This window comes from Chiloscyllium punctatum, chromosome 5, assembly GCF_047496795.1.
Source record: "Chiloscyllium punctatum isolate Juve2018m chromosome 5, sChiPun1.3, whole genome shotgun sequence".
NCBI classification, from domain to species: domain Eukaryota; kingdom Metazoa; phylum Chordata; class Chondrichthyes; order Orectolobiformes; family Hemiscylliidae; genus Chiloscyllium; species Chiloscyllium punctatum.
In genome coordinates this window covers 36,242,280-36,260,745 of record NC_092743.1, presented here as the reverse complement: position 1 = coordinate 36,260,745, position 18,466 = coordinate 36,242,280, and the positions used below count along the sequence as shown (strand labels likewise).

The window sequence follows — 18,466 nt, the reverse complement described above, 5'->3', positions numbered from 1 at the left end:
ATTTAGGAATCTTATCAGCATAGTCGAGTTGGACGGAAGTGTCTGTTTCCATGCTGTACATCTCTTATGATGAGACAGGGTACAGGAAAGAGTCTGGATGGGATGATCTTTGTAGGGTCGGTATGAACCCAATGAGGTAAAAACAATGACTGCAGATGCTGGAAACCAGATTCTGGATTAGTGGTGCTGGAAGAGCACAGCAGTTCAGGCAGCATCCGAGTAGCTTCGAAATCGACGTTTCGGGCAAAAGCCCTTCATCAGGAATAAAGGCAGTCAAAAGCCCTAGGGCTTTTGCCCGAAACGTCGATTTCGAAGCTACTTGGATGCTGCCTGAACTGCTGTGCTCTTCCAGCACCACTAATCCATGAACCCAATGAGCTGAATAGCCTGCTTCCATCCTGAAGGAATTCTATGATTCTAAATCTTTTAAACTCTGGTTTTGATTGTATTCAGCCCTTTCTAAAACAGTGAACTGTGCTTGACCTGGGGTGGACAGTAACTACAATTTAAATTTCTAAGACACCTTTTAAGAAAGAAAATTAGGCCTAAGATACTTTACTGAATGTGATTGGAAAGCAATTACCAAGCAAAGATATATGTTGAAAACTTGGTTGAATATGTAAGTTTTGAGAAGATTTGTAAGGTGGGAAGAAGGAGAAAAGAAGGTTTAGGGGTGAGTTGATCAAGGTGTACAAGATGATTAGGGGTTTAGATAGGGTTGACCATGAGAACCTTTTTCCACGTATGGAGTCAGCTATTTCGAGGGGGCATAGTTTTAAATTAAGGGGTAGTAGGTATAGGACAGATGTTAGGGGTAGATTCTTTACTCAGCAAGTCATGAGTTCATGGAATGCCCTGCCAGTAGCAGTGGTGGACTCTCCCTCTTTATGGCCATTTAAACTGGCATTGGATAGGCATATGGAGGATAGTTGGCTAGTGTAGGTTAGGTGGGCTTGGATCGGCGCAACATCGAGAGCCAAAGGGCCTGTACTGCGCTGTATTCTTCTATGTTCTATAAGGTTAGAGAGAGGGAATTCCCAAGAGTTGAGCTGATCATTGTGACTGCCGTCTTTGCTGTGAATTAAATTTTCTCATCTCAACTACCAATGTCTTCTCTGGCCTTTCACAACACCCTGGCCATACTTGGCCAATAAACAACTTTACCTAAAGATGAATACATTTCGAATAATTCCCAGATTTCAGAGCCCTTCTGCAAAATTGTGAGAAGTGCCTAATTTTATATAGATATAATATCATTTGAGATATTTATTTCTCAATTAAAGTTATAATTAACAGATTATCTGGTCATAATTACATCACTGGAAGGAGCTTATTGTGTGCAGTTTAGCTTCAGTGTCTCCTACATTAAACAGTATCTACACTGCAAAAAAGTCTTTCACTGTTCTGTATTTATTTATGTAACCCAACATTCCTTTGTGCACTGTGAGGGAAACATCATGGGGCATTGAAATGACAATGCGATTTTTTTCATTTTTAAATTTTAATTCATTAAATTATAAAAGTAATAGAGATGTGAATGTTTGACAGAGAAGGTTCTTATTTCATCCTTTCATGGGGTGTGGACCTTTCAGGCAGGGACAGCACTTATTGCCTACCCCTAGTTGCCCTTGAACTGAAAGGCTTTCTGAGCCTTTTCTGAGATCAAGTAAGAGTCACATCAATGCCAGACCATGTATAAAAAACACATTTTCATCACTAGTTAACCACGTTAATTTTTATGACAATTGATGGTATCATGGCAACCAATACTGAGACTGAGTTTCAAATCCAGACTTATTAATTGAATTTTACCTCTTCCAGCAGTTTTGATGTACGACCAGAGCATTAAATTGGGTCTCCCCAGTTTATTATTCATTAACCTAGTACCATTACCAGCAATGTGTCCCAACAGGGAACACACACAAGCAAGGCTATTAAGGGAGTGAGTGATGCTAATTAAGCCAAATGCATGTGGACAACTGGCCCTGCAGACTGGCTGTTTGGCTTCAGGAGTTACAGGAGATAGTGAGGACTGCAGATGCTGAAGAGTCAGAGTCAATAGACTGTGGTGCTGGATAAAGCACTGCAGGTCAGGCAGCATCCAAGGAGCAGGAGAGTCAATGTTTCAGGCATGACCCTTCATCAGGACTCGATGAAATCCTGTTGAAGGGTCATGCCCAGAACATTGACTCTCCTGCACCCCGGAAGGTGCCTGACCTTCAAGAGTTATGGTGAAAATAAAATTTAGATCCTATGAAGAGCTTTAATGGAAGTACTTCAAAGCCAATTGAAGTACTTTGAGATAATTTGGAGGTAGTCAATGACTGTAGCCTTGAAAGACTTTCCTGGGTCACCATTTTAAAGAATGTGCATGGTTAGTGAGAGCAGCTCGAGATGTTTCTCTTAGCTGTTTATTATTTTCCACTTGCAACTTGTAATGGCAACAAAGGAGTAAACATGCCTTTTTGGTTTCACCTTTCTTTTGTCCCTTCCAACTGCCCACTGAGCCTCCATTTCCCAGTCATGCTTCCTCATCTATTCAACCAATATCCTATATTTCACATATACATTTTGCAATATAGAACCATATGAACACCATACTCTATCCAGGTGTTTCTCCCACTATCGGCCATTAGCCCACAGAATTTTCCAGGTGAAATCTTACTGCACACTCCCTTTCTCTTACTTCCAATCAGTCTGGCTATCTACAGTTCTTTACTGCTTTGTGTTTTCCACCTTCACAAATCCTGCAAACTATGCCAAGCTATTATGCGGATGGAAGAATAATCCAGTCTAGTCTGGCTGCTCAAGGTTTCTTTTACCAGTCTTCTTTATTCAAGCTTATGCAGGGAAGCCAAAGGACAAAGCAAGATCTCTCTTCTGACTCCTTGAACAATGGTTACAGCGTATCTTATGATGTCAAAATGTTATCAATTATAATGTTTGTTGATCCATCAATTATACAAGGCGTTACATCCAAATTTGGCAATCAAATGGATACAATATCTTTTTTTGGACACATACCTCCTGTTCTTCTTGCTTGTCCAGCATGTTGGTCAGGGTTTGCCCACTCCCTGTGCTTGTTGAGACATATTTGTGCCTACTGCCCCTTTTATCACCCTACCTTGTATACTAAAGTTATAAAGTTGATGTTTGGGTAGTTAAAAATCCATTACTATAATTGTCTTCTTATTCTTTCACTCCACTGAAACTTGATTATACATGTCAGCCTTTTTGAAGGCTTGTATTACATACCCAACAGCATATTTGCCTGTTTGTAGGTTTTGACTTCTATCCATTTAATGATCCTTATAAGATATCATCACTTATATACTGCTATATTTGATTCTTTGACCAATATTGTGACCTCCTCTTCTTCTATCTCCCTCTCTTATCCTGTATGAATATCCTAAATATTGACCTGCCAATCCTACCCATATTTCAGCCAAGTCTTGGTTATGACAATAGTATCATACACCCAGGTGCTATTAATGCCCTCAGCTTGTCTAGCTTATTCTTCAGGCTTCTCGCATTAAAATATATTCCATTTAGCCTTGCTAAACTCATTCCTTTCTTATTTCCACTGCCATATGGACTCATTGGCTTGCGTTTTAAGTTCTATATCTGTGTCAGCCTCATTTCCCTTTGCACTACTAGTCAGGATACTAGAACAGAGCTCAGGAGAAACGTCTTCACCCAGAGAGTGGTGGGTGTGTGGAATGCTTTGCCCCAGAAGGCTGTGGAGGCCAAGCCTCTGGACACTTTCAAGAAAGAGTTGGATGGAGCTCTTAAGGATAGTGGATTCAAGGGTTATGGGAATAAGGCAGGAACAGGATACTGATTGAGGATGATCGGCCATGATTACAATGAATGGTGGTGCTGGCTCAAAGGACAGAATGGCCTACCTATTGTCTATTGATCCCATTCCCCCGCCAATCTATTTTAAGTCCGCACCAACAACATCAGCAAACTTCCCAAAAGGATGTTGGTTCCATTTCTGTTCAATGTAAGCCATCTTCTTATACAGTATCAGAAATGGTCCTAATGCCTCTGGACTCTAAAGCCCTACCTCCTGCACCATCTCTTTAACCACATATTCATCTGCTCGATTCTTCTATTCCTATAATCACTACACTGACAGTGGTTCAGAGATGACTACTTTAGAAGTGCTGCTTTTAAATTTCCTATGTTGAACTTATTGTCTTGATGGTAGCCTACATTGCCCTCTGCAATAGAGTCCTGAAACCTTGGTACCTACACCTCGCATAGACCAGAGTTTAAAACAGCCCCATAGTTAGATCCCCAGCTCTATCCCACGCTGGGCCACCTTTGTGGAGATAGAAAACAGATGGTTGACAGGCTCACCGGCCTGCATGTGGTAGATAGCCAACATAAATTCCTACTGGCCTTTAAGAACAATTAAATGAGGCTGACCAGGATCTTCCAGTTGATGTTCAGCTTCTCACAGGCAGGCAGGCTCTGAATTATGCCTTCCTTGATGTTGTGGCAACTGTAGTGAACCTTATAGAGCTTGCCTGGCTTTTACACCTGTTATTTCATTTCAATGATTTTCTCAATCTGAGAGAGGGCACTACCATGTAGAAATGCCATCAGACTTAATTGGTTGCCATCATCATCCTCTCCTTTCCAAACTGGAAGATCTCTTAATAACCCAGCCATAATTGACTGCACCGGTGGAAAAAAAATCATAGAGTGATTGTTTTCCATGTAAAGTGAATTTCTCCCCACATTGCAGCCCGATGATACTATTCTAAAGTCCACATGGACTACAAAGTTACTTCTTGCCTTTTGGTTATGACTCCAGTTTTGTGCCAATATTGTTGACTGAATAGTGGTGCTGCAAACATTTAAGATGAATGCAAGGCAGTTAGGGTTGAGCAATGAGTACCAACTTTGCTGAAATCCAAGAATGAATTAAATTATAATCTTGAAAAAACAATTTTTAGGACAAAATAATGGGTTATATTTTCAACTTGAGCGATTTTCTCCAATTCTTTAAAGTTGATTTAACTGAGAATTCTGCACTTTGCCGCTACCTTTGTCAAAATCAAGTTTAATACTGTGATCCCCTCATTATAACCATAAGACCATAAGACCATAAGACATAGGAGTGGAAGTAAGGCCATTCGGCCCATCGAGTCCACTCCGCCATTCAATCATGGCTGATGCGCATTTCAGCTCCACTTGCCAGCGTTCTCCCCGTAGCCCTTAATTCCTCTAGACAACAAGAACCTATCAATCTCGGCCTTGAAGACATTTAGCGTCCCGGCTTCCACTGCACTCCGTGGCAATGAATTCCACAGGCCCACCACTCTCTGGCTGAAGAAATGTCTCCGCATTTCCGTTCTGAAATGACCCCCTCTAATTCTAAGGCTGTGTCCACGGGTCCTAGTCTCCTCGCCTAACAGAAACAATTTTCTAGCATCCACCTTTTCAAAGCCATGTATTATTTTGTACGTCTCTATTAGATCTCCCCTTAATCTTCTAAACTCCAACGAATACAACCCCAGTATCCTCAGCCGTTCCTCATATGCTAGACCTGTCATTCCAGGGATCATCCGTGTGAATCTCCGCTGGACACGTTCCAGTGCCAGTATGTCCTTCCTGAGGTGTGGGGACCAAAACTGGACACAGTACTCCAAATGGGGCCTAACCAGAGCTTTATAAAGTCTTAGTAGTACATCTCTGCTTTTATATTCCAACCCTCTTGAGATAAGAGACAACATTGCATTCGCTTTCTTAATCACAGACTCAACCTGCATGTTTACCTTTAGAGAATCCTCGACTAGCACTCCCAGATCCCTTTGTGCTTTGGCTTTATTAAGTTTCTCACCATTTAGAAAGTAGTCCATTCCTATATTCTTTTTGCCAAAGTGCAAGACCTCGCACTTGCTCACGTTAAATTCCATCAGCCATTTCCTGGACCACTCTCCCAACCTGTCTAGATCCTTCTGTAGTCTCCCCACTTCCTCAGTACTACCTGCCTGTCTACCTAACTTTGTATCATCGGCAAACTTCGCTAGAATGCCCCCGGTTCCCTCATCCAAATCATTAATATATAATGCGAACAGCTGTGGCCCCAGCACCGAACCCTGCGGGACACCGCTCGTCACCGGCTGCCATTCTGAAAAAGAACCTTTTATCCCAACTCTCTGCCTTCTGTTAGATAGCCAATCCTCAATCCATCCCAGCAGCTCACCTCGAACACCATGGGCCCTCACCTTGCTCAGCAGTCTCCCGTGTGGCACCTTATCAAAGGCCTTTTGAAAGTCCAGATAGACCACATCCACAGTACATTGGAAAGTTATTCTGCTCATTATAGAACTCGGGACCTTGCTAGCAGACAGTAGTGAGACACCCATTGCCACTCCCACACTCCCTCCCACTTCCCTCCCCAATGTTTAAGATATTGCCCAGTATGACAGGGAGGCCATAAAAGGAGCTAAAATACTTATGTTTGGTCTTCTCTGGCTTTTGCAGTTGGTGTCAGTATAGGCAAGTATAGCTTACCACAGTGGCACATGTCTGCTTGATTCTGACAGAGGCCAGAGTGCCTGTAGGGAACTATCTTCTCCCCACAGCCATACTGGGAAGTTGGAATTTAGAACTGGAAATGCTAGAGTTTTTGTTTCTGTTTATTATCACAAAAGCTAATCACCTGGTGGCAAAGGAAAAAATTCAGCAAGTGCAGGTTAAATCAGACCCATTTTTATTGACAGGGTTTTGTTAAAACACAGCATGTGAATACTTCTGCTTGACTTCATTCCATTAATGATACTTTGGAATCATCTAAACTCTCCACCATATTGCTGCATGGTCTGAAGGAAAGGAAACAAACGTACAATGATTTATTAGGATAACTTGATTCTCTCACGTTCCAAAGTTGAAAGAGACATGACTGATGTTAAAAGAAGACATGACTGACTCAGCTGCAAATTAAGAAATAACCAACAACCTGTTGTTTTAATTTAATTACATTTAGAGATACTGAGGTGTTTGAAATGAATGCAGTCAGACAAAAACTGACATTGAACCAAACAAGAAGACAGCAGGACGGATGGCCAAAAGCTGAGCCAAAGAGGTAGGTGTTGAGGAATTTCTTAATAGAGGAAGGAGGTAAAGTGACTATGAAGTTTAGGCAGAGAATTCCATAACCTAAGATTCACACTGTTGTAGACATGGCCACCAATGGTATGATGGAGAAAATAATACACACGTATCAAAATTAGTCAAATGCAGAATTCTTCAAAGGTTTTATGACTGAATGAAGTTACAGAGAAATGTGAGAGAAGTTGTGGAGGGATTTGAACACAAGGATTAATATTTTAAAATCCAGGTGCTTGTGGACCAACAGATGATGTAGGTAGCAAGCATTGAGTTAATAGATAGAAATTAATGTGATCGAGGCAGGAAGGTTCGAGGTGAGCCCTGGTTTTATCAGGGTACAAGAGAGGACTATGAGGTGATCCCACTGATGGTTGAATTGGCAGGTGATGCTCACTCTTTTGGCTTAATTATGATGGTTGATTATGGACAAAATACAGGAATACTATACAGGGAAATCCACTTGCATATTTGGCTTGGTGAAGTTAGCTTTCATTGAATATCTGGAGTTCTATTCGTGAATGAGTATTGGAATTCAGTTTCAAAGTTTGGGGGAGTGTAGACCATGGCAGGAGGATACATTAATAAAGCTAAATATGCAGGTGCTGAAAATTTTAAACTAAATACAGGAAATGATGGAAAATCTCAGTTGGTCTGTAGCAAGAGAAAAGGAATTAACTTTCAGGGCAGTGATCTTAGAGATATAACTCAGGAGTCCTACCTGCATTATCCAGTCCATATATGCTGATACTCGAGTAAAAACTGTAGGGTACCTCTCCATAACACAGGAGACTGGTCCAAAGCTTACAATACCATGGACAACCCACATTCCAGTATCATCCAGACAGTTCAGAGGGCCACCAGAATCTCCCTGTCAACAAGAAAATGCAAAAGAAGTGATGAGATTAAATCATTTAGTTTATTCCTTCCACTAGTTACATATCATTAACTCAAGGGCTCACTACGTTACAACTATTCATGTGGTATAAGGGTAGGGTCTGCATCATGATGACAATATATATTAGTAGAAGTTATTACCTGACATCCTGCAGTCACACCATCACCCCCAGCACAGACCATATTTTCAGTGATTGCACTTGACCACCAGGACGGAGATGAGCATGTCTTATAGTCCACCACTCGGAGCAGAGCTTGCTGCAGAGTGGAAGATGGAACACCAAAAGCTGAAAAAGGGTATAGATGTAATTTGATCTTATTGTTAGTGGCTCAGATCATCCTACCAGACCTATACTGTCAGTTTTCCAGTCCAGTAACAAGGTTATGCATTTAATGAGTTAAGTTATTTATGTCATGATTACCATGTTACTTTATTCCACTATGTTGTAGAATGGCATAAGCTTACAGGTACACCTGAATCAATATCTGCCCTAAAATGTCTCTGGGAAGTTTGAAGACATAATGAAGGATATAGTGACACCTAAAGGTTAAATATCCATGCTGCAAATTTAATTTTAAGGAGTGAGATTTTCTCTGGTTACTATATCATGTCAAAGCACCTTCATGGTGGACAATGTGGAGTCTTAAGCCAAAACAACATTTATCTTACACTTAATGGAAGCTGCCAAATCCATTAAGAAGCTAAAGGTTAAATATGCTTGAACAAGCTGCAAGGAGGATTGTTAAGGACTGATTGCTCAATACAATTGCCTTCCAGCACTTACTAAGGAAACTGTATGGAATTTTGGTGGCTGGCAATTGAGAAAACTCTCTCTCCTAATAATGATTTTGATTGGGAGTAAATATGTTGTTGCAAAAAAATTCTGAGCACTACATCACATCTACATCACTTTTAACTGCTCAGTTGCCTCTGGAGGTTGGAAGAGAACTTCTGAAACATAGCAAGAGAATGGCAGGAAAACTTTATCAAAACTTCAACATCATTCCATCAAAAATGATTATTTAGGAAGACTTCGCCAAAAGAGCCTAACTGCTGTGCCACTCCACCTTATTGAACAACATAAGGAGAAGGACAGTGCTGGTCATCAATACCCTGTTCGGGATTGGTATCGGCCGTCAATGGGAATAATAGGAATACAAAAGCCACGACAGAGCAGCTACAATGACAGGAAAACACTGATCTTCTCAGTTAGTGTCAGTACAGGACAGCCTCTTTCACTGAAAGTCCTCCTTTAGGACCTTGTCACATTGTGTGCCCTCTCTCACTCTATCCCTGAGCCAATCTGAAACAGATGTTCTTTGTCAGCCTGTACACTCCACATCTTCATTGAGGTGGGTTTATGGAGCCAATATATCATATTGCTGGAAACATTGTGGCCGTCACTTTCAGGCATGTTCAAGTTATGGTAATTGAAATAGCTCCAAAGAGACCGGTATCCTGTCACCAAGTAACCCTTTACTTACATGTGGAGAGTCCTTGACACTGATCCATCCTCCATAGAGACAGCACTTAGAGTGAACAAAACCTCAGAATCCTGTTTATATCTGCCAGCCAGGTGTCCCTAATGGGACCAGATTACCAGCCCCAATCCAGGATCTCACATTCAATGAGGTCCACCTGGCTGACCTTCTTACAATCACCACAGTGCTCCGTAGTTAGAACCAAGCTCTGTCGAACAGGGCAAGTCTTGGCACAGTATTAATTCAACTGCAGTTTTCACATTATTTTGCCCAAATAAGCCCCAGGCTATCCTCCTTCACTATACAAATCCTTTCCATAGTCTGTATTTGAACTGTTAATAATTTCATACTTTCTAAGGAAATTTGACAATGGACAGTAGTCAAAGTCCAAATTGAACTTTTTAATGGGACTGCTTAATATCTAAAATACCAAAATAAGCCATTCAGTTCAAATACTCCATGCTGGAGTTTACACAGTAACTTCATTTCAATTTAATTACCTCTCCTTGCCCTGAATCCCATGTTCATCTATTGCCTTCCACCTCTTCTTAAATGCACTATTGCTTTCTAGTACTAACATTCTATGTAGCATTTCACATTCTCATGGTTATCCATATAAAGAAATGAACCTTAAATGATTTATTTGATCTATTAACTATTGTGTTATATTTACATTTCCTGTTGTGAACTTACGTTGAGTTAATCCCCATCCGGTGATGTAACAAGGATATCCATTGGGTAGGACCTGATCAAAGGGTGGTAGGAGTGCTACTGCTACATCAGGAGTAGCATATGCAGGTTGTTTCAATCGCAGTAGGGCAATGTCATTTCTAAAAGTCAGAGTAAAAAGTGAATGCAAAGATCAGATTGGTAAAATGTCCCAGTTGTTTTTCTGAGTTAGCTGACCTCATAAGTAGCTCCAATGTACCCCGGCACCCTTGAGCTATGAAGGAAACAAAATTAATCAACATTCTCATGGTTGATCATTTTAGTTCACTCTGTTAAAAAGTTTAATATTGATTAGGTGCAATAAAATGGAGCTTATAGTTATCTAACACCTTTCATGATTTCAAGATGTCTCAACGTCCTTTAAAGCCAGTAAAATCCCTTTGAGTTTTAGGGCTGGATTTATAGTTTGAAGCTCCGAAAACATAAGTTGGTCTGTTGTCCAACTTCAAAAGTCCATCCCGTCTCCAAAATTAGTGAGACACATTTCCCATGCGCAATGTCATGCTGACTATCCCTAATCAGTGCTTACTTTTCCAAATGCATATAAATCCTGTCCTTCACAATCTCCTCCAACAACTTTTCCACTACTGAATTAAGGCTGACCAGTCTATAGTTCCCTGGCTTTTCTATACAGCCTTTCTTAAATAATAGTACCACTAATAATAGCCAACCTCAAGTCTTCCTGCACCTCACCCATGGCTATTGATGATACAAATATCTCAGCAAGGGGCCCAACAATCTTTTCCCTAGCTTCCCACAAAGTTCTGGGAAAAGACTTGATTGTCTCCCAGTAGTTTATATACCTTTGTGTATTTTAAGATACCCAGCACCTACTCTTTTGTAATATGGTAATTTTTCAAGATCATTATTTATTTCTCCAAGATCTCTAACTTCCATGTCCTTCTCTGCAGTAAATACTGACGTGAAATATTTGTTTAGTTTTAACAGTATTAGACAGGAACTTTTAAAAGTTGATGTAAGGGGGCAGCTATTCGCAGGTAAAGAGATATTTGGGAAGTGGGAGGCCTTGAAGAATGGGATAATGAGAGGTCAGAGACAATATCGTAGGGGAATTAGCTCAAATGGTAGAGTGCTCGCTTTGCATGCGAGAGGTAGTGGGATCGATGCCCACATTCTCCACAGTGCTTTAGGGCAGCACAGTGGTTAGCACTGCTGCCTCACAGCACCAGAGACCTGGGTTCAATTCCAGCCTCGGGCGACTGACTGTGTGGAGTTTGCACGTTCTCCCCGTGTCTGCGTGGGTTTCCTCCGGGTGCTCCGGTTTCTTCCCATTATCCAAAGATATGCAGGTCAGGTGAATTGGGAATTGGCCATGCTAAAATTGCCCGTAGTGTTAGGTAAGGGGTAAATGTCGGGGTACGGGTCGGTGTGGACTTGTTGGGCCGAAGGGCCTGTTTCCACACTGTAATCTAATCTAATCTAAAAAAAATATGTTCCTGCCAGACTGAAGGGCAGAGCTGGTAGGTGTAGGGAATATTGGATGACTAGAGAAATTGAGGCTATGGTCAAGAAAAAGAAGGAGGCATTTATCAGGTATAGGCAGTTGGGATCGAGTGAATCCACTACATGATAAGACAGTAAACTTTTTGTATTTCAGGTATATAATTTTTACCAGTTTATCATGAGTGCTGGTTAAAACAAAGTTTGCTGTGTATTTCTGGCTTAGACAGACTCTTTAAATCCAGTAATGGATTCAAAGTTTATGGGGATAAGGGAGGAAAGTGGAGTTGAGGATATTCAGGTCAACCATGATTGGAGGAAAATACTTGATGGGCCAAATTGTCTACTTCTGCTCATTTATTTTCCTACAGATGCAGTAATAAGTTCAATCAGTGCAGTAAAAATGCACCTTAACTATAATTCAGCATCTGAAAATGACTTTGAAATGAACACATTTAACACACATCTTTCAAAATACAGTATTCCCAACTTTTCAGGAGGCTTCCCAAGGCCCTCTAACTCTCAAACAATGGAGATTTACAGAATTCCTTTAAATCCTGCCTGACTTCCCCGTGACTACCAATATTGATCTGAATGTCAGAGTACATGCAATTGGAGTCACAATCCAAACCTAACTCAAAACTCTTCCTGCATTGGAAATATTGTGAGCCTTTTTAATGTAGGAAATTTAAACTAAAAAAAACACATTTTGCTGATTCCTGACCCTAGGAGGAAACAAAAAATTGACCTTTAGTCACTATTGTTTTGAGAGAAATATAGCAGCAATCATTCACAAAGCAAAATTCCATAAATACAATGCATTAAATAGCCTGATGATAGGTTTTACTGATGTTGGTTGAGGGAAAAATATTGTACAGAACAATAGGTGAAAACCTGCTGCATTGCATTCGGTAGGATTTTTTAGAAATCAGAGACGGAATACAGAGTCTCAGCATAACATTTGATCCAAATTACACCACCTACTGATAATTTCACACTTCTCTAATGCTGCAATAATGTGTTGATTACTCACTCAAATTTAGAGTGGGATTGACCTCACAATCTTCTAATTTAAAGGAAGAGTTCTACCACAGAGCCACGGCTGGTACATGTTGTGAAATAGTTCATTATATGCAACTGAAGCACAAAATCAGACTTGCTTCAAATTCTGCTCATACCAGTCCATTGGGCAAGGATACAGAATTGAATGAGATGTGGATTTGCAGCCTGGAAGTAAAGAATTCTAATTATACTATGACAAACTATGATTCTAAACCAAACAAATCTGATAACTGTTGACTGCCAGAGTGTGAAATTGCACTGGTCTATGTGTAATTGTAGTCCTGCAATATGTGATTGACCGATAATACCATAGAGCACTACTTTGCCAGCATCATTCACTTTCCAAAAACAAATAGTAATAAAAAAGATTTGCGATAAATTCGAAACAGTGAAAAATGTTTGTAATAATGAATTTTGAATTTCATGACAAAACTTGAGGTTAATTAAAGTGAAACTTGATGCTACGTAGCACTTAGGATACTGGAGGGATAAAAATAAATGGAGTATTAATGACATTGAAGCCGGCCATTTAGCAATAAACATAATATAATTGGAATTTCAGAAGGTCTTTGATATTAGATTCATGGTTAGGTCATAGTATGCTTTACTTAAATATAATACCCTTGTTTCATAGAGCACAGAACATAGAACACTACAACGCAGTACAGGCCCTTCCACCCTCTCGATGTTGCACCGCCCTGTGAAACCAATCTGAAACCCATCTAACCTACACTCTTCCATTCTCATCCATATGCTTACCAATGTCCAGTTAAATGCCCCTAAAGTTGGCGAGTCTACAACTGTTACAGGCAGTGCGTTACACGCCCCTACTACTCTCTGTGTTAAGCAACTATGTCTAACATCTGTCCTATATCCCTCAATTTGAAGCTATGCTTCCTCGTGCTATCCATCACCATCTGAGGAAAAAGGCTTTCATTGTCCGCCCAATCTAACCCTCTGATTATCTTATATGTTTCAATTAAGTCACCTCTCAACCTTTTGCTCTCTAACGAAAACAGCCTCAAGTCCCCCAACCTTTCCTCGTAAGACCTTCCCTCCAAACCAGGCAACATCCTAGTAAATCTCCTGTGAACCCTTTCCAAAGCTTCACATTCTTCCTATAATGTGGTGGCCAGAGCTGCAATCAATACTCCGAGCGCAGCCACACCAGAATTTTGTACAGCTGCAGCATAATCGCATGGTTCTGAAACTCGATCCCCCTATTAATAAAAGCTAACACATCTTATGCCTTCTTATCACCCTGGATGGTAACTTTGAGGGACCTATATACATGGACACCAAGATCTTTCTGCTCATCTACACTACCAAGAATCTTACCATTTGCCCAGTACTCTGCATTCCTGTTACTCCTTCCAAAGTGAATCACCTCACCCTTTTCTGCATTAAACTCCATTTGCCACCTTTAGCCCAGCTCTGCAGCTTATCTGTGTCCCTTTGTAACCTACAAAATCCTTTGGCACTATCTACAACTATATCGACCTTAATGTTACCTGCAAATTTACTAAGCCATCCTGCTACGCCCTCATCCAGGTTGTTTATAAAAATGACAAACAGCTGTGGACCCAAAACAGATCCTTGCAGTTACACCACTAGTAACTGAACTCCCAGATGAACATTTCCCATCGACCACCACTCTCTGTCTTCTTTCAGCTAGCCAATTTCTGATCCAAACCATTAAATCGCCCCCAATCCCATACCTTCACATCTTGTGCAGTAGCCTACCATGGGGAACCTTATCAGCTGCCTTACTGAAATCCATATACACCACATCAACGACTTTACCCTCGTCCACCTGTTTGGTCACCTTCTCAAAGAACTCAATAAGGTTTGTGAGGCATGACTTACCCTTCACGAAACTATATTGACTATCCCAAATCAACTTTTTCCTATTGAGATAATTATAAATCTTATCTCTTATAACCTTTTCCAACACTTACCCACAACCGAAGTAAGGCTTGAAGTAAGGTTTCAGATTGAACTACTTCACTTTCAAATATAATGTAAAAGTCTCTCATATTTTGATCATTCATCCCTTTGACAAAGAGATTATTAATAAGCCCCTTATGCTCCTCCAGAAAACGATCCCCAACACAATCCAGAAACCCACCCTACACAGCTTTGGTGCCTAATTTGTTTACCTAGTCTACTGGCGTTTGAAATTATCCCTGATAACAGTGTTGCCCATGCTACATGTTTTTCTCATATCTTGTTTTATACCATGCCCCACAAAATGCCGTTACTATTTAGTGAAATATAAATAACTGCAACTAATGTCTTGCTGCCCCTTGCTGTTTCTTAGTTCAGCCAAATAGACTCCACACAATGTTCTTCCAGTCTGAGATTCTTCCTTACTAATACACTAAACCCATCTCAGAACATCAATGCAACCACAACTATTTTTCCTTTTTGTCTGTCCTTCCTGAGTTTAGAATATTCTTAAATATTCACTTCCTGGTCATCGTGCAGCCATGCTTTCATAATGGCAATTATGTCAGAACTATTTGCCTGTATTTGTGCCTTTCAATCATCTACCTTATTGTAAATGTTGTGCGCATTCAGGTAGAGTGCCCTTAACTTTGTCATTTTGACAGAATTCCAGACTTGAGGCATGCTCAGTGTTTGGCTTTGTTTCTCCTGCTCTCTAATTTCTCTCATTGCCTTTTTACTTCCTGTTACTATCCTAACTCCCTTCGTCTCTAGTTCCCACCCCCGATGAGCGAGGTTAAATCCAGTCCCACAGCTTTTGGGTTTCAGCCCCAGTCCTGTTAAGATGGAACCCATCCGGCTTGTACAGGTCCCGTATGCTCCAGAATGGTTTATCAGAAATTTCTCAAATCTTATGCCTTCCCTCCTACATCAGTTCTCCAGCCATTTATTCAATCTACTGATCTTTCTGTCCCTACATTCAATAACATGTCGCACTGGGAGTATTCAAAAGTTTACTGCTGTTGAGATCCTGCTTTTTCAATTCCTTCCTACCTCCCTGCATTCTGCTTTAAGGACCCTATCTCTCTTCCTGCCTAGGTTATTGGTACCAAAGTAGACCACAACTTCTGGCTAATTCCCTGCCCCTGGAAGGACGCTTTACATGCTGCACATTGACACTAGGCACCAGCAATAGAGAGGCAAGGCACTATCTTGGAATTATAGGTAAAGCTGCAAAACTCACCTGCCCGATCCTTTGACTATGGAATCCTTTAAAATTATGGCCTTTCTATTGCTACCTCCTCCCTTGGTGCTATGTTCAGAATGAAGTCACTTCCCACTTTCTGTGCCCTTTTTAAACCTATTGCTTTGACTCTCAGCACTGTGATCAGAATGGAGCCATTCCCCACACTCTTTTTAAACTTGCCGCCTCCTCTCTCGGTGCTGTGAACAGAATGAAACCACTTGCCCTTCTCTATGCTCGCTTAAAACTTGCTACCTCCTCTCAGGATGCTATGTTCAGAAAAGAAAGAGAAGAGAAAATTGAGGAGTAACTTGATAAGGGTCTTAAAGTATTGAAAGAACTTGATAAGGTGGAATTAGAAAATATGTTTTCAATCTTCGTACATGCCAGAACTATGGGCTACACATACAAATATATCTGATAGGTAATTCAGCAAAGAACGTTACCAAGAAAACATGGAAGTCGCTGTCATAAGGACTCAGTATATGGGGTTGCATTGATACATTCAATAATATGATATTATATATGGAAGATATTACATGAGGGAGAAAGGAATAGATAGCCTTATTGATGGGTGAGAAAAGGTGAGAGGAAGCTCATAGAGTGCATAATTGCTAATGGACTGGTAGCCTGATTCTATACTATAAATAATATGATACACTGTAAAATTAAGGAGTTGAAACACCCTGTATCTGTTTGTTCTTACAAAGAATAAATTATAAACATTGTACAAAAAGCAGAAACTAAATTGTGCACACCAAGCTTCAACAAACATGAACTAAATAAATAATCAGATCATTGTTTGAAGTTCTTATTCAATATGTGCCCTGGATACTTTAAATTAAGCTGAGGACAGACAGGTGGCTATCTCATTCACAAAGCACTATTACACTGAATTGCCTGTCTGGATTGCATGCTTAGTCATCTGGATCTGAGGCAAGAATGCTGCGCACCGAGCCACAACTGACACAATGGTGATAAGCACAGACTGAATGAATCTCTTAAGCAATAGTTTGTAGGAAGGGAAGAGATATCTACATTTTTAATACCTTGGGAAAGAGCAACATGATGGATTTTCAGTTCAACTCAAAGGGATGCAGAAAGAGGAAGAGCCAGCACAATGGATTATTTGAAGAATTTTAGAAAGAGCATGTAATAAATAATTTACAGTTACCATAATTGCATGAGAGAAATAGGTTTTAAAAGAAGTTGTTTAGGAGTCATTGGATTAAGAATAGTTCAATGTGGATGAACTGGTAAAGTTTAAAATGTCGATCTGAATTACCCATTTTCAAGAGAATTTGGATTCCAATAAGGATGAGTGATGATCAATTGAACATGTCTCAAATACTCATTGCCTTTCTGCTCCAGATTGTGCTCTCCAAGAACAACAGCAAATCTTCCTGGTATGCTGAAAGAAAAATAAAGAAAAAACTTGAATTATTGACCTTTCACAAGGTAATCCAAAAGCACTTTACAGTCAATTGAGGATTTTTGAAGTCTAGTTACTTTGGTCATGTAGGAAATGCAGCAAAATAATGTATATAGCATCTGCCACAACCAGCAGTAAAACAAAGACCAGCTATCCCGTTTAGTGAGGGTGGTTGGGGGTAAACATTGCAAATCACACTAGGGAGAATTACCTTGTTTTTAGAGTCATCCTAGAGATGTACAGCATGGAAACAGACCCTTTGGTCCAACTCGTCCATGTTGACCAGATATCCCAACCCAATCTAGTCCCACCTGCCAGCACCTGGCCCATATCCCTCCAAACCCTTCCTATTCATATAACCATCCAGATGCCTTTTAAATGTTGCAACTGTACTAGCCTCTACCACTTCCACTGGCAACTCATTCCATACACGTACCAGCCTCTGCGTGAAAACGTTACCCCTTAGTGCTCTTTTATATCTTTCCCATCTCACCCTTTTCTTTGCAATAATGTTATAAACTTTATTACACCCATCTGAGGGGGCAGACGTAGTCTTGGTTTAAAGTCTTGTTCGACAAAAGGAAGTAAAACCCACACTTATTTGCAAAAGAATGCAGGGGAAACTCACTTCTTTGAAATGAAATCTTCTGCTTACCTCTTAGACACTACCTTAAATCCAACCCAATTTTTTGAGTCCAGGTTCATTTTTCAAGCAGAATAGATGCCTGATGGGTATCAAAAGAATACTATCGAGGGAATACTTCCAATACTGGAAAAGTGGCTTATTGCAGGGGGACTGTTATTACATACACGAACACACGGCAAATACCTTTAAAATACTGAGAAGCCATGAAAACAAAACAAATAACGTGAATTTGTATGTTGTAACCAAAAACCTTGATAAAAAGCAAGTAAATTACCTCATAATAAGTATATCTTATAACATGTGTCACAATAGATATACAAGGCATTGTAAAATATGACCAATTCCATCAATATGTCTAGAATATTACATATTGTGCTTAAATAAATTCAATTCGAAAGTTTTCAATAAACATGTGGTCACAGTATCAGACTGGTAATATTGG

General features: G+C 40.3%; 1 protein-coding gene and 1 non-coding gene across 2 annotated transcripts in view; one reads left to right on the top strand and one right to left on the bottom strand.

Annotated features, from left to right (window-relative positions):
- Positions 1-6,774: 6,774 nt before the first annotated feature.
- Positions 6,775-18,466, bottom strand: part of LOC140476727 (chymotrypsin-like elastase family member 2A) — a 56,126-nt gene continuing 44,434 nt past the window's right edge. The window contains exons 5-9 of the mRNA XM_072569546.1: positions 17,232-17,345; positions 10,198-10,334; positions 8,164-8,309; positions 7,847-7,996; positions 6,775-6,839 (exon numbers count right to left, since the gene is read on the bottom strand). Coding sequence (XP_072425647.1) covers positions 6,807-6,839; positions 7,847-7,996; positions 8,164-8,309; positions 10,198-10,334; positions 17,232-17,345 — 580 coding nt within the window. The 3' untranslated portion in view covers positions 6,775-6,806. The remainder of the gene's footprint in view (positions 6,840-7,846; positions 7,997-8,163; positions 8,310-10,197; positions 10,335-17,231; positions 17,346-18,466) is intronic.
- Positions 11,301-11,373, top strand: trnaa-ugc (transfer RNA alanine (anticodon UGC)). The gene has a single exon. It is a non-coding gene; the product is annotated as a tRNA-Ala (tRNA).